The sequence below is a fragment of the Manis pentadactyla genome, chromosome 3, assembly GCF_030020395.1.
Source record: "Manis pentadactyla isolate mManPen7 chromosome 3, mManPen7.hap1, whole genome shotgun sequence".
NCBI classification, from domain to species: Eukaryota; Metazoa; Chordata; class Mammalia; order Pholidota; family Manidae; genus Manis; species Manis pentadactyla.
Genome location: NC_080021.1, coordinates 103,669,627 through 103,686,898, shown reverse-complemented (window position 1 = coordinate 103,686,898; position 17,272 = coordinate 103,669,627). Strand labels below are relative to the sequence as shown.

At 39.1% G+C, this 17,272-nt stretch overlaps 1 protein-coding gene across 3 annotated transcripts in view; it reads left to right on the top strand.

Moving 5' to 3' along the window:
* Positions 1-17,272, top strand: part of RSU1 (Ras suppressor protein 1) — a 201,589-nt gene that overhangs the window by 30,083 nt on the left and 154,234 nt on the right. For 2 of the 3 annotated variants that reach the window (XM_036908023.2, XM_036908020.2), the window contains exon 3: positions 12,169-12,219. The exons of the other annotated variant lie outside the window; for it this stretch is intronic. In XM_036908023.2, coding sequence (XP_036763918.1) covers positions 12,169-12,219 — 51 coding nt within the window. The remainder of the gene's footprint in view (positions 1-12,168; positions 12,220-17,272) is intronic. 3 annotated transcript variants of the gene reach the window in all.

The following is a 17,272-nucleotide window of genomic DNA, read 5'->3' as shown; positions in this document are numbered from 1 at the left end:
ACCAGCAACGAAATTGAAGCGGTAATCAAAAAACTACCAAAGAACAAAACCCCCGGGCCAGATGGATTTACCTCAGAATTTTATCAGACATACAGGGAAGACATAATACCCATTCTCCTTAAAGTTTTCCAAAAAATAGAGGTGGAGGGGATACTCCCAAACTCATTCTATGAAGCTAACATCACCCTAATACCAAAACCAGGCAAAGACTCCTCCAAAAAAGAAAACTACAGACCAATATCCCTGATGAACGTAGATGCAAAAATACTCAACAAAATATTAGCAAACCGAATTCAAAAATACATCAAAAGGATCGTACACCATGACCAAGTGGGATTCATCCCAGGGATGCAAGGATGGTACAACATTCGAAAGTCCATCAACATCATCCACCACAGCAACAAAAAGAAAGACAAAAACCACATGATCATCTCCATAGATGCTGAAAAAGCATTTGACAAAGTTCAACATCCGTTCATGACAAAAACTCTCAGCAAAATGGGAATAGAGGGCAAGTACCTCAACATAATAAAGGCCATCTATGAAAAACCCACAGCCAACATTATATTGAACAGCGAGAAGCTGAAAGCTTTTCCTCTGAGATCGGGAACTAGATGGGGATGCCCACTCTCCCCACTGTTATTTAACATAGTACTGGAGGTCCTAGCCACGGCAATCAGACAAAAAAAAAATACAAGGAATCCAGATTGGTAAAGAAGAAGTTAAACTCACTATTTTCAGATGCCATGGTACTGTACATAAAAAACCCTAAAGACTCCACCCAAAAACTACTAGAACTGATATCGGAATACAGCAAAGTTGCATGATACAAAATCAACACACAGAAATCTGTGGCTTTCCTATACACTAACAATGAACCAACAGAAAGAGAAATCAGGAAAACAACTCCTTTCACAATTGCATCAAAAAAATAAAATACCTAGGAATAAACCTAACCAAAGAAGTGAAAGACTTATACTCTGAAAACTACAAGTCACTCTTAAGAGAAATTAAAGGGGACACTAACAGATGGAAACTCATCCCATGCTCGTGGCTAGGAAGAATTAATATCGTCAAAATGGCCATCCTGCCCAAAGCAATATACAGATTTGATGCAATCCCTATGAAACTACCAGCAACATTCTTCAATGAACTGGAACAAAGAATTCAAAAATTCATATGGAAACACCAAAGACCCCGAATAGCCAAAGCAATCCTGAGAAAGAAGAATAAAGTAGGGGGGATCTCACTCCCCAACTTCAAGCTCTATTATAAAGCCATAGTAATCAAGACAATTTGGTACTGGCACAAGAGCAGAGCCACAGACCAATGGAACAGACTAGACAATCCAGACATTAACCCAGACATATATGGTCAATTAATATTTGATAAAGGAGCCATGGACATACAATGGTGAAATGACAGTCTCTTCAACAGATAGTGCTGGCAAAACTGGACAGCTACATGTAGGAGAATGAAACTGGACCATTGTCTAACCCCATATACAAAAGTAAACTCAAAATGGATCAAAGACCTGAATGTAAGTCACGAAACCATTAAACTCTTGGAAAAAAACGTAGGCAAAAACCTCTTAGACATAAACATGAGTGACCTCTTCTTGAACATATCTCCCCGGGCAAGGAAAATAACAGCAAAAATGAACAAGTGGGACTATATTAAGCTGAAAAGCTTCTGTACAGCAAAAGACACCATCAATTGAACAACAAGGAACCTTACAGTATGGGAGAATATATTTGAAAATGACAGATCCGATAAAGGCTTGACGTTCAGAATATATAAAGAGCTCACACGCCTCAACAAACGAAAAAGAAATAACCCAAGTATAAAATGGGCAGAGCAACTGAACAGACGGTTCTCCAAAAAAGAAATACAGATGGCCAACAGACACATGAAAAGATGCTCCACATCGCTAATTATCAGAGAAATGCAAATTAAAACTACAATGAGGTATCACCTCACACCAGTAAGGATGGCTGCCATCCAAAAGACAAACAACCACAAATGTTGGCGAGGCTGTGGAGAAAGGGGAACCCTCCTACACTGCTGGTGGGAATGTAAATTAGTTCAACCACTGTGGAAAGCAGTATGGAGGTACATCAAAATGCTCAAAACAGACATACCATTTGACCCAGGAATTGCACTTCTAGGAATTTGCCCTAAGAATGCAGCAATCAAGTATGAGAAAGACCAATGCACCCCTATGTTTATCACAGCACTATTTACAATAGCCAAGAATTGGAAGCAACCTAAATGTCCATCGATAGATGAATGGATAAAGAAGAGGTGGTACATATACACAATGGAATACTACTCAGCCATAAGAAAAGGGCAAATCCTACCATTTGCAGCAACATGGATGGAGCTGGAGTGTATTATGCTCAGTGAAACAAGCCAAGCGGAGAAAGAGAAATACCAAATGATCTCACTCATCTGTGGAGTATAAGAACAAAGGAAAAACTGAAGGAACAAAACAGCAGCAGAATCACAGAACTCAAGAATGGACTAACAGGCAACAAAGGGAAAGGGACTGGGGAGGATGCGTGGGTAGGGAGGGATAAGGGGGGGGAGAAAAAGGGGGGTATTAAGATTAGCATTCATAGGGGGGTGGGAGAAAGGGGAGGGCTGTATAACACAGAGAAGACAAGTAGTGATTCTACAACATTTTGCTACGCTGTTGGACAGTGACTGTAAAGGGGTATATAGGGGGGACCTGGTATAGGGGTGAGCCTAGTAAACAAAGTATTCGTCATATAAGTGTAGATTAATGATTAAAAAAAAAGGCAGTTCCTGTGTGGTGTACTCCAGTGAGTTCTACACAATGATATAAAGGGCATATAAAAGTGTAGGCAAAGGGTCTGTTTGTGTTTATACGGATGTTCAAAGCCTAATTTGGCTACCCTGAAAATGAACTAAGATACGATATGAAAAAGAACTTCCAACATCAGCACTCTCTGGAAGACTCATGCCAGAAGATGATCATCAAAAAACCCCTACAAAGATCCACGCACTGGTACAGGTGTAGATGCACTCATCCCACTAATTCCTGGACTTGCCATGGGAATGAAGAAGGAGATATCTAAGCTGGCCTGTGCATACAGTAAAACAACAAACTTGACTGGATCTACACTGTTGGAACTCAACCAAGAATTAGGAGAAGTGCAAATTGTAGCACTCCAAAATCTTACAACTACAGACTATTTACTGTTAAAAGAACATATGGGTTGTGAACCATTGATTGGGTTGTTTTAATTTATCTGAATTCTCTCAGACTGTTCAAGTTCAGTTGGACAATATCCACCATATCATAGATAAGTTTTCACAAATGCCTAAGGTGCCTAACTGGTTTTCTTGGTTTCACTGGAGATGGCTGGTAATTACAGGTATGCTTTGGTTATGTAACTGTACTCCTATTATGTTAATGTGTGTGCACAATTTAATTAGTAGCTTAAAACCTATACATGCTGAAGTTACTCTACAAGAAGATATGTCAAAGAAATAATCAATCTTCCCATGTTTTCTTCCGCCTGCTACTTCTATAGCTTTTCTTCTTCCTACCTAATTACAACCCTTAAATAGAATTTGTGCCACATATCGAATTTACCGAGTATCATAATTCTTCCAAGTGGTAAAGATACCTCAAGACAAGTGCTGGGCATAGAAGCCACAGGGCATAAATATGCAAAGAAGTAAAAAGCTAACCTTTTCAAACAATAAGGCTTCTCTCTCACTTACCAACTTAACATTTCCCTGTATGGCCCCGGAAGATGACTGGTTAGCCAGAGACGGGTAAGATTCCTCAAGGGAGGAACAACCTAAGACAGGCACAGTCGCAGGGGGGCCATCAGGTGAGAAATTGGGGATCAACAGAGGTGAGGCTTAGAACCTCACCCCCCCCTGTTCTGAGAGAAATCTTCTTCCTACGTGGATGTTTTATTGCCTGTGTCTGGCTTGGATTAACACATAGTCTACAGGCACACACCTGATCATCTATATTTGCTCTCTTACAACAGTAAACTATGTTTTCTACCTTTATCCTGTTTCTACCTACCACTTCAGCATTTTATTAAAAATAATAATAGTAAAGAGAGAAATGTGGTATCCACATATAAATCAAGTATAAAAATCAAATGAATATTCATATTTGAACTGACTGTTTATAGTTCATAATGCATGAGCAAAACTGAAAGCTTCTGTGATGACTGCCCTCGTAAGGTTCACCATGTAACTTATTCACTATGTAAGAATTTGTTCTCCATGTAAGAACTTGTTCGTTATGCTTCAGAAGGTTGGAGACTGATGAAAATTAGGCTTGGGGTGGATTAATGATTGTGCATTGAGCATTGACCCCCCCTATACAGAATTTTATTGTTGTTAACAACCATTTGATCAATAAATATGAGAGAGGCCCTCACAAAAATATATATATATATACATATATATATATATAAATACACACTTCCAATTGTAAAGTAAATAAGTAACCGGGATGTAATGTATAGCATAAGGAGTATAGTCAAAATATTGTACCAACTTGGTATGGTGATAGCTGGTACCTAGAATTATCATGTATATAAATGTTGAATCACTGTGTTGTACACCTGAAACTAATGTAATACTGTGTGTCAACTACCCTTCAATAAAAAATAATTATCTAAACAAAAAAAAAAATAAAAAAGAAAATGAAAAGCCCTCGAACACATGGAGGCTTAACAACATGCTCCTAAATAATCAATGGATCAATGACCAAATAAAAACAGAGATCAAGCAATATAGGGAGACTAATGAGAACAATAACTCAACACCGCAAAATATGTGGGATTCAGCAAAGGCTGTGCTAAGAGGGAAGCATATTGCAATACAGGCCTACCTCAGGAAAGAAGAACAATCCCGTTTGAGCAGTCCAAACTCACAATTAACAAAACTAGAAAAAAAGAAGAATAAATGAGGCCCTAAGTCAGTAGAAGGAGGGGTCTAATAAAGATTAGAGCAGAAATAAATAAAATCGAGAAGAATAAAACAGTAGAAAGAATCAATGAAAGCAGGAGCTGGTTCTTCGAGAAAATAAACAAAATAGCTTAGCCAGACTTGTCAAAAAAAAAAGACTCTACACACACAAACAGAATCAGAAATGAGAAAGGAAATATTACTACAGACACCACAGAAATACAAAGAATTATGAGGGAATATTATGAAAAATTATATGCTAACAAACTGGATAACCTAGAAGAAATGGACAACTTTCTAGAAAAATAGAACCTTCCAAGGCTGACCCAGGAAGAAACATAAAATCTAAACAGACCAATTACCAGCAAATAAATTGAACTGGTAATTAAAAAACTACCAAAGAAGAAAATTCCGGGACCAGATGGCTTTACCACGGAATTTTTTTTTTTGTATCATTAATCTACAATTACATGAGCAACATTATGGTTACTAGACACCCCCCATCATCAAATCCTCACCACATACCCTATTACAGTCACTGTCCATCAGCGTAGTAAGATGCTGTAAAATCACTACTTGTCTTCTCTGTGTTGTACTGCCTTCCCCGTGCACCCCCCTACATTATGTCTGCTAATCGTAATGCCCCCTTTTCCCTCTTGTCCCTCCCTCTCCATCCGTCCTCCCCAGTCCCTTTCCCTTTGGTAACTGTTAGTCCATTCTTGGGTTCTGTGAGTCTGTTGCTGTTTTGTTCCTTCAGTTTTTTTCTTTGTTCTTATACTCCACATATCAGTGAAATCATTTGATACTTGTCTTTTTCTGCCTGGCTTATTTCACTGAGCATAATACCCTCTAGCTCCATCCATGTTGCAAATGGTAGGATTTATTTTCTTCTTATGGCTGAATAATATTCCATTGTGTATATGTACCACATCTTTATCTATTCATCTACTGATGGACACTTAGGCTGCTTCCATTTCTTGACTATTGTAAGTAGTGCTGCGATAAACATAGGGCTGCATCTGTCTTTTTCAAACTGGGCTGCTGCATTCTTAGGGTAAATTCCTAGAAGTGGAATTCCTGGGTCAAATGGTATTTCTATTTTTAGTTTTTTGAGGAATCTCCATACTGCTTTCTACAATGGTTGAACTAATTTACATTCCCACTGGCAGTGTAGGAGGGTTCCCCTTTCTCCACATTCTCGTCAACATTTGTTGTTTGTCTTTTGGATGGTGGCCATCCTTACTGGTGTGAGGTGATATCTCATTGTGGTTTTAATTTGCATTTCTCTGATGATTAGTGATGTGGAGCATCTTTTCATGTGTCTGTTGGTGATCTGAATTTCTTCTTTGGAGAAGTGTTTGTTCAGATCCTCTGCCCATTTTTTATTTGGATTATTTGCTTTTTGTTTGTTGAGGTGTATGAGCTCTTTATATATTTTGAATGTCAACCCTTTATCAGATATGTCATTTATGAATATATTCTCCCATATTGTAGTATGTCTTTTTGTTCTACTGATGGTGTCCCTTGCTATACAGAAGCTTTTCAACTTGGTATAGTCCCACTTGTTCATTTTTGCTTTTGTTTCCATTGCCCAGGGAGATATGTTCATGAAGAGGTTGCTCATGTTTATGTTCAAGGATATGTTCATGAAGAAGTTGCTCATGTTTATGTTCTACAGTTTTTTGCCTATGTTTTTTTCTAATAGTTTTATGGTTTCATGACTTAAATTTAGGTTTTTCCAACACCAGCTGTTGAAGAGGCTGTGATTTCCCCATTTTTATCCATGGCTCCTTTATCGTAAATTAATTGACCCCGTATGTTTGTGTTAATATCTGGACTCTCTATTTTGTTCCACTGGTCTGTGGGTATGTTCTTATGCCAGTACCAATTCACCACTGAATTTTATCAAACATATAGTGAAGACCTAATACCCATCCTCCTTTAAGTCTTCCAAAAAGTAGAAGATAAGGGAATACTTCCAAACCCATTCTGTGAGGCCATCATCACTCTAATACCAAAACCAGGCAAAGACACCAGAAAAAAAGAAACTTACAGACCAATATCTCTGATGAACAAAGATGCAAAAATACTCAACAAAGTATTAGCAAACTGAATTCAAAAATACATCAAAAAGATCATCCATCATGATCAAGTAGAATTTATTCCAGGGATGCAAGGATGGTACAACATTCGAAAACCCATCAACATCATCCAACACATCAACAAAAAAAGACAAAAACCACATGATCACCTCCATAGATGCTGAAAAGGCATTTGACAAAATTCAACATCCATTCATGATAAAAACTCTCAACAAAATGTGTATAGAGGGCAAGTACCTCAACATAATAAAGGCCATATATGACAAACCCACAGCCAACATCATACTTAACAGTGAGAAGCTAAAAGCTTTTCCTTTGAGATAGGCAACAAGACAAGGATGCCCACTCTCCCCACTTTTATTCAACACAGTTGGAGGTCCTTGCGACGGCAATCAGACAGTACAAAGAAATAAAAGGCATACAGATTGGCAAGGGTGAAGTTAAACTGGCCCTGTTTTCATATGACATGATATTGTACATAAAAAACCCTAAAGAATCCACTCCAAAACTACTAGATCTAATATCTGAATTCAGCAAAGTCTTGGGATACAAAATTAATACATGGAAATCTGTTGCAATCCTGTACACTAACGATGAATTAGCAGAGAGAGCAATCATGTAAATATTTCCATTCACAGTTGCATCAAAAAGAAGAAAATATCTAGGAATAAACCAAACTAAGGAAGTGAAAGACCTGTACTCTGAAAACTGCAAGACACTCATGAGAGAAATTAAAGAAGATACCAATAAATGGAAACACATCCTGTGCACATGGATAGGAAGAATTAATACTGTAAAACTGGCCATCCTGCCTAAAGCAATCTACAGATTCAATGCAAACCCTATTCAAGTACCAACAGCATTCTTCAACAAACTAGAGCAAATATTTCTAAAATTCATATGGAACCACAAAAGACCCCAAATTGCCAAAACAATCCTGAGAAGTTAGAATTAAATGGGGGGATTACACTCCCTGACTTGAAGGTCTACTACAAAGCCACAGTAATCAAGACAGTTTGGTACCTGCACAAGAACAGACCCATAGACCAGTGAAACAGACTAGCAAGTCCAGATATAAACCCAGACATACATGGTCAATTAATATATGATAAAGGAGCCATGGATATATAATGGGGAAATGACAGCCTCTTCTGTAACTCGTGTTGGCAAAATTGGACAGCTACATGGAAGAAAATGAAACTGGATTATTGTCTAACCCCATACACAAAAGTAAACTCAAAATGAATCAGAGATTTGAATGTAAATCATGAAACCACAAAACTCTTAGGAGAAAAATAGGCAAAAATATCTTGAATATAAAAACGAGCAACTTTTTCCTGAACGCATCTCCTCGGGCAAGGGAAACAAAATAAAAAATGAATGAATGGGACTACATCAAGCTAAAAAGCTTCTGTACAGCAAAGGACACCATCAGCAGAACACAAAGGCATCCTACAGTATGGGAGAATATATTTGTAAATGACATATCTGACAAGGGGTTAACATCCAAAATATATAAAGAATTTTGACGCCTCAACACCCAAAAAGCAAATAATCCAATTAAAAAATGCGCAGAGGATATGAACAGACACTTCTCCAAAGAAGAAGAAGAAATTCAGATTGCCAACAGTCATATGAAAAAATGCTCCACAACGCTCATTGTTAGGGAAATGCAAATTAAAACCATAATGAGATATCTCCTCACACCGGTTAGGATGGCCAACATAGAAAAGAGTAGGTACAACAGATGCTGGGAAGGATATGGATAAAGGAGAACCCTTCTACACTGCTGGTGGGAATGTAAATTAGTTCAACCATTGTGGAAAGCAGTATGGAGGTTCCTCAAAAAACTCAAAATAGAAATACCATTTGACCCAGGAATTCCACTCCTAGGAATTTACCCTAAGAATGCAGGAGCCCAGTTTGAAAAAGACGCATGCTCCCCTATGTCACAGCACTATTTACAATAGTTGAGAAATGGAAACAACCTAGTGTCCATCAGTAGATGAATGGATAAAGAAGATGTGGTACATATACACAATGGAATATTATTCAGCCATAAGAAGAAAACAAATCCTCCCATTTGCAACAACGTGGATGGAGCTAGAGGGTATTACACTCAGTGAAATAAGCCAGGTGGAGAAAGACAGGTACCAACTGATTTCACTCATCTGTGGCACATAATAACAAAGCAAAAACTGAAGGAACAAAACAGCAGCAGTGTTACAGAACCTAAGAATGGACTAACAGTTATGAAAGGTAAAAGAACCGGAGGGTGTGTGGGAAGGGAGAGAGAAGGGAATTAGGGGCATCATAATTAGCACACATTTGTAGTTGGGGGTGGGGCTCGGGGAAGGCAGTATAGCACCAAGAAGATAAGTATGACTGTACAGCATCGTAATACGCTGATGGACAGTGACTGTAATGGGTATGTGGTGTGGGTTTCATAATGGGGTAACCTAGTAATCACAGTGTTGTTCATGTGATTATATATTAATGATACCAAAAAATAATAGTGATAATTACAAAAAAAAAGGAAAAAACTTTCAATAGCAATGGTTATTAAGAAAATGCAAATTAAAACCACAATGAGGTACCACTGTACATGCATACCAAAATCGTTCAAAATAAAGTTGGACGATACTCAAAACAAAAAGGCAAAATAGAAGGAACAAAACAGCATTAGAGTCATAGACATTAAGAAGTGACTACTAGTGGTTACCAAGCCCAACGGGTGGGGAGTGAGAGGGGTTTGTTGAACGGCTGTGTTGTACATTTGGTGATTAAAAAAAACATGCAGGTAGGGGTGTATGTGTGTTTCTGTGTGTGTGCTCTAGCTCTGTGCACTCAGAGGGGCTGAGAATAATGAACCCCCAAATACCAATGAGCACAGTTGACATCCAGATCCAGATTTCAGCTCATGAATATAATTTTCCAGTGAGAGTTAGCAGAACTCATTAGAAAAATCATGATTTTAGGGCTGTAGCAGAAAAAGTACAAGATGAACTTGCATATCTTGATGGGCCAGAAAGAGCGCGTGGAGACAGGACCCAAGGACTTTAGCAGCCAGCTTGGACAGGCTCCCACTGGCCAAATCAGGACAATTTGTACAGCGGCCTAAATAGTAATAATAGATTGTAACCTGTTCACTAAACAGAAAACCACAAAGCCATACAAATAAGTACAAATAAACAGATTGCAGCTCTCAGCAGCAACACTGTTGACCTTTTAAAGGAGGAAGATTCTGTGGTGGGCTGGCTGCTTCGCGGGTTGTAGGATGCGTAGCGGCACCCCTGGCCGCTTCCTGTTAGGGGCAGCTGCTGTAGACTCTTGCTGGCTGGTATGAAGATTTGTCCAGTGAGAAGACAATGTGAGAACTTACTCAAGCTTAGCTTTTCCAGCTGCCCTAATGGTTAGCATAAAAAACATCTCCAAATGTTGCCAAATGTTCTGTGAGCTCAAAATAACCCTGGTTGGAGACCATGGAATACATGTGGACAGGATATTTGTGAATTTCAAGGTAACCCCCCCAAAAATACCCATTACAAAGGGGAAAAGAATAAATTTGTTTCGGAGAACCCTGGCAAAATATAAGTGATCAAGGAAAGCTCATCTGTGATGGGACCGATTGAAACCATGTGCCACCTGAGAGGATGCAATGTGAATAGTATTTCTTCTATATTCCTGCCAGAGATGCTTAACCTAAATGTAATCAAGAGCACACATGTGACAAATCCACAGGGGAGGACATAATACAAAGTGATTTGGCCTACAGGTTTCACAGTTGCCAAGCTTGTGAAAGTCAAGGAGAGAAACTCTAGTACTAAAGGTGACTTGGAGAGACCTAGTAGCTACAAGCAATGTGGATCCTTTTAATAACAGAAATGATTGGGACAGTTGGTGCAACTTGGATGAGTGCCAGTGGTTAGATGGTTGTGGTGTGTCATGTTAAGGTTATGACTGATGGCTGTGTTGTAATTAGGCAGGAGAGTCTCTGTAGGAACATCCTAAGTTTATGGGCCATTAGGCCAGCAGCTTCATCTCTAATGGCTCAGAGCAGGAAAACAGGTCTTTGTACTGTATGTCGAGCTTTTCCATGACTTTGACAGTTGAGAGAAAAAAGAAAAATACTCAAAAGTTGTGGTCAAGAGGGATGCATATGCATTTCCTTCTTAGCATGCTGGGCTCCAGCACTGAAACCTTTCTTCAGAAAATTTTTGTCTTCTTACCCTCATAAGGAGGAAACTCTGCTGCATTAATAAAATGTTGTTATAGAAGGAATATTGGAAAAATGTCTAGATCTGTTCTTAACTAATATATAATTATATATTATATAATTATATTGCACATATATGTATGTATCATCATAAAGTGAAGTTTTAGAACCCAAAATGGAAGGCAGGTCACTTTTTCTCTGGGTTTCTTTTTCTTTTTTCATTTTTGGTGGATCTGTGTATATTTCTTTTCTTAATAGTTGGAAAACCATAGTTTAAGCAAATGTAATCTTGTTTAGCAGATTAAACCTCTGAGATAATGTTTAAAACTGCCAAACTATCAGTAGGTGCTTTGAAACATCAACCAAAATATTTTGAGAGGAAAAGAAGATTTTTTTTTTTGATCATCTGATAGTGTGCAGAAGAATTTCTGGGTTGACAATGGGCATTGATGAAGTAACGTGCTGCCAGGCTTCTGTGACATGGTCTTCCCCTCTTGATATGATGACTTTTGTAGTACAGGTGTGCACTTGTGTCTCTCCCACCCTCTGCCCGTTCCTGTGACTGGCTCAGGTTACTGAGGTGGATCAGGATCACTCAGGCTAGACCAGGATCCCGTCTGCAAGCAAAGCTGACTGGACCTTGTCAGGTTTGATCCTGAGACATTAATCTCATTAGTTCCAGCTTGCTGTACTAATTACAACACTAATTGCATGACTTTTCTTAATTTGATTTAACAGACAGGTTATATGAATCCTTGCTTTTATTTTTCTGAGTGGTAACATTTGAACCTGTGAAAATAATTTAGCACTTTACCTTGTAAGAGTGTTGGTATCATTTGGGTACATTTACTGATTGCATGATTTTTTTCTTTTTTTCTTTTACAGTCTCCTTATCCCACATCACACAACTGGTCCTGAGCCACAACAAGCTAACAAGTGAGTTAACTTGATCATGTGTTACACAATGTCTGACTTGTAGGTAATACTGTCATATTGCTGATTCTGTTGTTTTCTTTAAAGATACTAATAACAGATGGTTATTTTGGGGAACCTAAAATTTATTTTGGTGACACTATGAGCACATGATCTTCTGTATTTTTCTGGATTCTTTCCTATTGTATGTGCAAACTGAAAAACGAAAATAGCATTGTTTCTCTGGAAATGGCCCCATTCAAGGATGGTGAATGCCACAGTGACCTGACCTGCCATACCATTTGTTAGTATCTCAGCGAAAAAGACCAAAAAATATTAGAATGAGAGTTACTGGCTTTTATTTATACTTCCTCCTCAAAGGGGGAATATTTAACTATTGATAAAATTTCCCTCCCCAATTGACACGGGAAGAACTGATTAAGTTGTATGAAGTATATAAATTTACATCCTCAGTTTTCAGATCTTCAAGTCTGGGGCATTGGTGGCTCATGGTATGGTTAACATATGGTAGAATTAATCTCTATTTTTATAGGAGTATCTTATGTGAAAGATAATGGTCCATCTTATTCTTAGAGCTGTGGCTTCAAAGATTTTAATAACAGGGACTGGCTCTCCTTTCTCACTCCTAACTGTCACTTCTTTGCGCTTGCCATATTTCCTGCAGACTTGAATGATTTTCTCATCATGTGGTAAGAATTTGTTAGGGTGCTTTCCAAGCTCAGTGAAATTGAGCAGAATGTCACATTGTGGGATTTGTGTCATGAGTTTGTGTGTATGTGTGTTATGTACAGCTTTAAGCAATGCCACAAAGGTGTTGATTCTTGAGAATTAAGATGGTTGGGGCCCCTTGTGTGCAGGAAACAGGCAGATTGGTTCATTTTTAGCAAAAAGCACATTTGTAATGCAAAGCAGAGTGGCACAATTGTCATGTTTGCATAGTGGTGGGCATAGAAGCTGAAAGTGGGGGCTTCAAGTCACATGTCACCATTTTTGTAATCGGTAATTTATTGCCAGTTTCATGGTTTTTGTAGCAAATGATCCTGGTGTCCACCAAGACTATAATCCCAGGTTCAGAGAGGATTTGCACTTTGGAAGGGTGGATTGCATGATCCCTTAATTCCCCAGGATTCTGTGAGCAGAAATTCCTGAAGCTCTCTATTGCTTAGTTCATAAAAATATTTAATTGCCAGGCTTAACCATTGTTAGGTCTGCATCATCATTCTAGTGAAAACAGTTAATGTTTACACAAGAAAGCAAAGCATGTTTTATTCCCATTACATCATTAATTATTCTTTTAAAAAACCTTCCAGATAGTTGTAGTTTCTGTCTTTTTACATGTTCACAAATATAGGAACCTCAGGAATCAGTGGGTCAGTTTCTTTCTCCAGGCATATGAAATTAATTTAGTCATAAACAAGGAGTTAAATTGTGTCTGCTGTTACAGAGACTCACTGTGAATGGAAGTCATATTTCTTCTTTCCTTGTCCCCCACCCCCTGCCCCGTGCCATTTGAGACACTTTCGACCTAATCCGGTAAACTCTAATTAATCGTCTTGGTAAATGCTGTGTCAAGCTATTGTGAATAGTGTCGGTGACATACAAACTGTCCCACTAAGGTCAAATTAACATATTTTACTATTTTTCTGGCATTTAAATGAAGAACTCCGCTATGATTTTTTGAGCATTTATAGTAAATATGTCCTTTGATGGAAATATAAATATGCATTAAATGTATGTGGTGGAGCACACCATCCTGTCACTTTTTAGTGTAATCAGTGTCTTTCACTTTTTGTGGTTTTAATAGGGGCTGGCTGACAGCTGCATTAAAACCACTGGGACTCCAAAGATAAACCCCTCAGCCCTGCTTTTATCTTGCAAATGTATTTGTGTTTTTCTCATAGTTAGTATGCCAACTATACTGTTCTCTGACATCTCTGCTGTGTACTCAGGGACTGAATGACTGGCTTACTCAAACGGGGCCCTGATTTGGGGCCACCGTTTGACTCCACTCAAGTCAGTATCTGCGGGGCCATCAGGACAATGTGGCACAAAGCTGACGTCCTCTCCCTGTGGGTGGTCTGACATGGACAGGCCACTCAGGACAGTACAAGGGAGGCCAGGAGGAAGCTGAGAGTGGGCTGATGATCCTTTAGTCCCCAAGATTCTGTGAGCAGAAACTCTTGAAGTTTTTTGTATTAGAGTTCATAAAAAATATTTCAGAATTGCCAAGCTAATCACTATTTGCAATCCTCATTGTCATGGTGACATTGTTGAATTTAAACCTGGGGGCTGGGGGCAGCGTGGATGGGCGGGTTTTGGTGCAGATGGTGAGAGTTGCTCCCACTGCAGCAACTTCCCTGCCTACCTGACTGTCCAGGACTCATGTAAGGAGACAGGAGGCTGAGCAGAAGGTGAAGTTTTTCCTTCTGCCTCTTTGTGACTGTGACTGGTGCTCTCTGCAAACCTCACCGGGTTCTTCCTGGCCCAGTGGGAATGGTCTCAGAGCAGGGTTGTGGCTCTGCCACCAGTTTCCCTGTGATGCTACACACATTTGGGAGAAGGTACTTTGTTTCCCTGCCCTGATCTGGCCCCATGCCTCACAGCTGGCCTCTCCTTGCCACCAGCTGCTGTAAATCAGTCTCCCCATGACTGGGCCTGCTCTGCACCTCCTCCCTTCTGCTCTGCTGCAGCCTCACCACCCTCCCCTCCGTCCTCTCCTGGAGGACCCTGAGTGCCCTGGCCAACTGGAGCTCTTTCCACCCAGGCTCCTGTTGTTCACAGACTCTCAGTACTAGTGTAGTGCTAACTTGTTCTTCTCTTGCTTCACGTTGCTTCTCTCTCTCCAAATAGGTCTTAAGCTGTCTGGAAAGCAGGGGCCTTTCATCATTTTTGTTTAATGCCTGCAGCAGTGCACGTCGTGGTTTCCCAATCCTCCCCACAGAGTAGGGTTGGTGGAAGGATGAGTGCTGGGTGGCAGGGCCTGAGAGGAGATAGCTGGCCGGGGGTGAAGTGCTCAGTGTGGAAACTGGACCGCATCGTCAGGGTTCCCTGGTGCAGGGAGCTGTAGATGGGGCCACCGCAGACTTCTGTTCCTGACTCATTACGAGCTCACTTCAGACATGCTGGACTGAATGCTCTCAAGAAACATCACCTTATGTGGTGGGAACTGACGTCCCCATCATCTGTATAGTCTCTCGGGACCTTTCATAGTTAGGGAGTGGTGTCCTGTGGCCGCAGTGCCCAGGTGCACCCCCAAATGCGCTGGTGGGGAAAGCTGGGATTGTGACCAGCCTGCGATGCTGCTTCCTCAGCACATCATGGGCTGAGCTGTTTCACTTCTGCATAAAACCTCCTTGTATTGTTCGAGGGGTCACAGCTTCAGGCCTGTTACTCTTTCACTTAAGGTTAGTTTTATATATTTAAGGTCTCATATTATTGGCCAATTTCTTCATATAGTTATATCATAAGTTTCTTGAGGTTAGGAGCTCTGTCTGAGGCTATTTCATATTCCCACCTCACAAAACTACCAAAGGCACGGGGAAAAAGAAATAGGAACTCAGTACCAGTTGATGAATGGATTCATAGGTGATGAGTTGTGCCAAGTCCTAGCACACTGAGCTGATGTCTCCAAGGGTTTGCTTGCTCCCAGTGTTTGGCAAGAAGGGAATGTAGCGATTATCCCAAAGGCTGTGTACCTATGTTTCTGCCCTCCTCCTCTGCCCCCTGCCTTTTTGATTACTCTGTTTTAAGCCAATGTTAGCTGAGTCTTTTCAGTAGGCTCCTTAATCTGATCCCTATTTTGTGTGGTGTTTTTTTAGAAGTGTTAGCTTTGTAAATGGTTTTCTCCTTGTTTCAAGCCCTGAAGTTATTTGAGAAGCCATTTTAACACTTGTCCACTAGAGGTCACTGTTGAGACATGTATTTCCCCCCAGGTCTTTTGCCTAAAGATAAAAAACCAAATTTGTGTAATCAGATGAAAATTTTTGCAAACTAAATTTTTGCAAACTATCTGTTCTGTCCAACAGGGCATGTTGCTATTGTCATTTACATAGTTCAGTTTACCACAATAAGTTAGATCCTGCTATAAGAAGGTATGTAATTTTTCTGCTTTGCTCCTATTTTTTTAGGGTTTATTATGGGTATTTTCTTGAGTTAGAAAGTTTTCTTTTCTTCTAATATCTTTAAATTGGAAGAATTTTATTGCCCTCTTCAGTATTTTGTATTGGATATATCTGAGATTTCTCCCCCCACCCCCCAGTGGTATAAAGTTGAAAATATGTATGTGTATAACCAGATTTTAACCCAAAAGTAACTGTGTAAAACTCAGGAAAATATGCTTTTTGTGCATATTTATATTGATCCTTCTACTAAATGTCATTGTGTAGGGAAGAATACTATGCATTATGAAGTGAATTATATTCTGCATCAGTGATTAAACAAATTCTAGGCATTAATTTTTTAAAGTGAAATTTCTTTTAATTTTAAAACCAATTTTATTCTTACAAAAAAACCTATATAAAGATATTGCTAGCACCTTAAATATGACATCAGTACTTTTCATTTGGTTAGCCATGTAAACTAAGATGAAGCACTCATCATGCAGTAAATACAAAGGATATCTTTGGCTCTATGCAAACACTGAGGAGCCAACTCTGTAAATATTTCCTAAGTGTAGGTCTCTGAAGGTAATTGTTTAGCTCTATATTTTGAACTCATATAAAACCTTTTCTTGAGGTATTAGCAGTTTTGTCTGCAGCTTCAGACGTTAATGTGATCAGGTCTTGTCATTTAATGTATCAGAAATAGCTAGACAGAGAGCAAACCTCATAAAAAAAGTTTTATGGCAAAATGTTTATTTTTTAACAGACTGCATTGTATTAGATATAGTTTATGTATGAATTCAAAATAATAGTGAATAAAAATGCTAGGATTTTTCTTTCAGTGATTTCCATAATTTGTCAAATGTGATATAAATACATAGAAGTTAATATAATGTTTTAAAACTTTATGCAGATCTGTATATTGGTAGGATAGTTGCCACAGTTTTATTATAAAT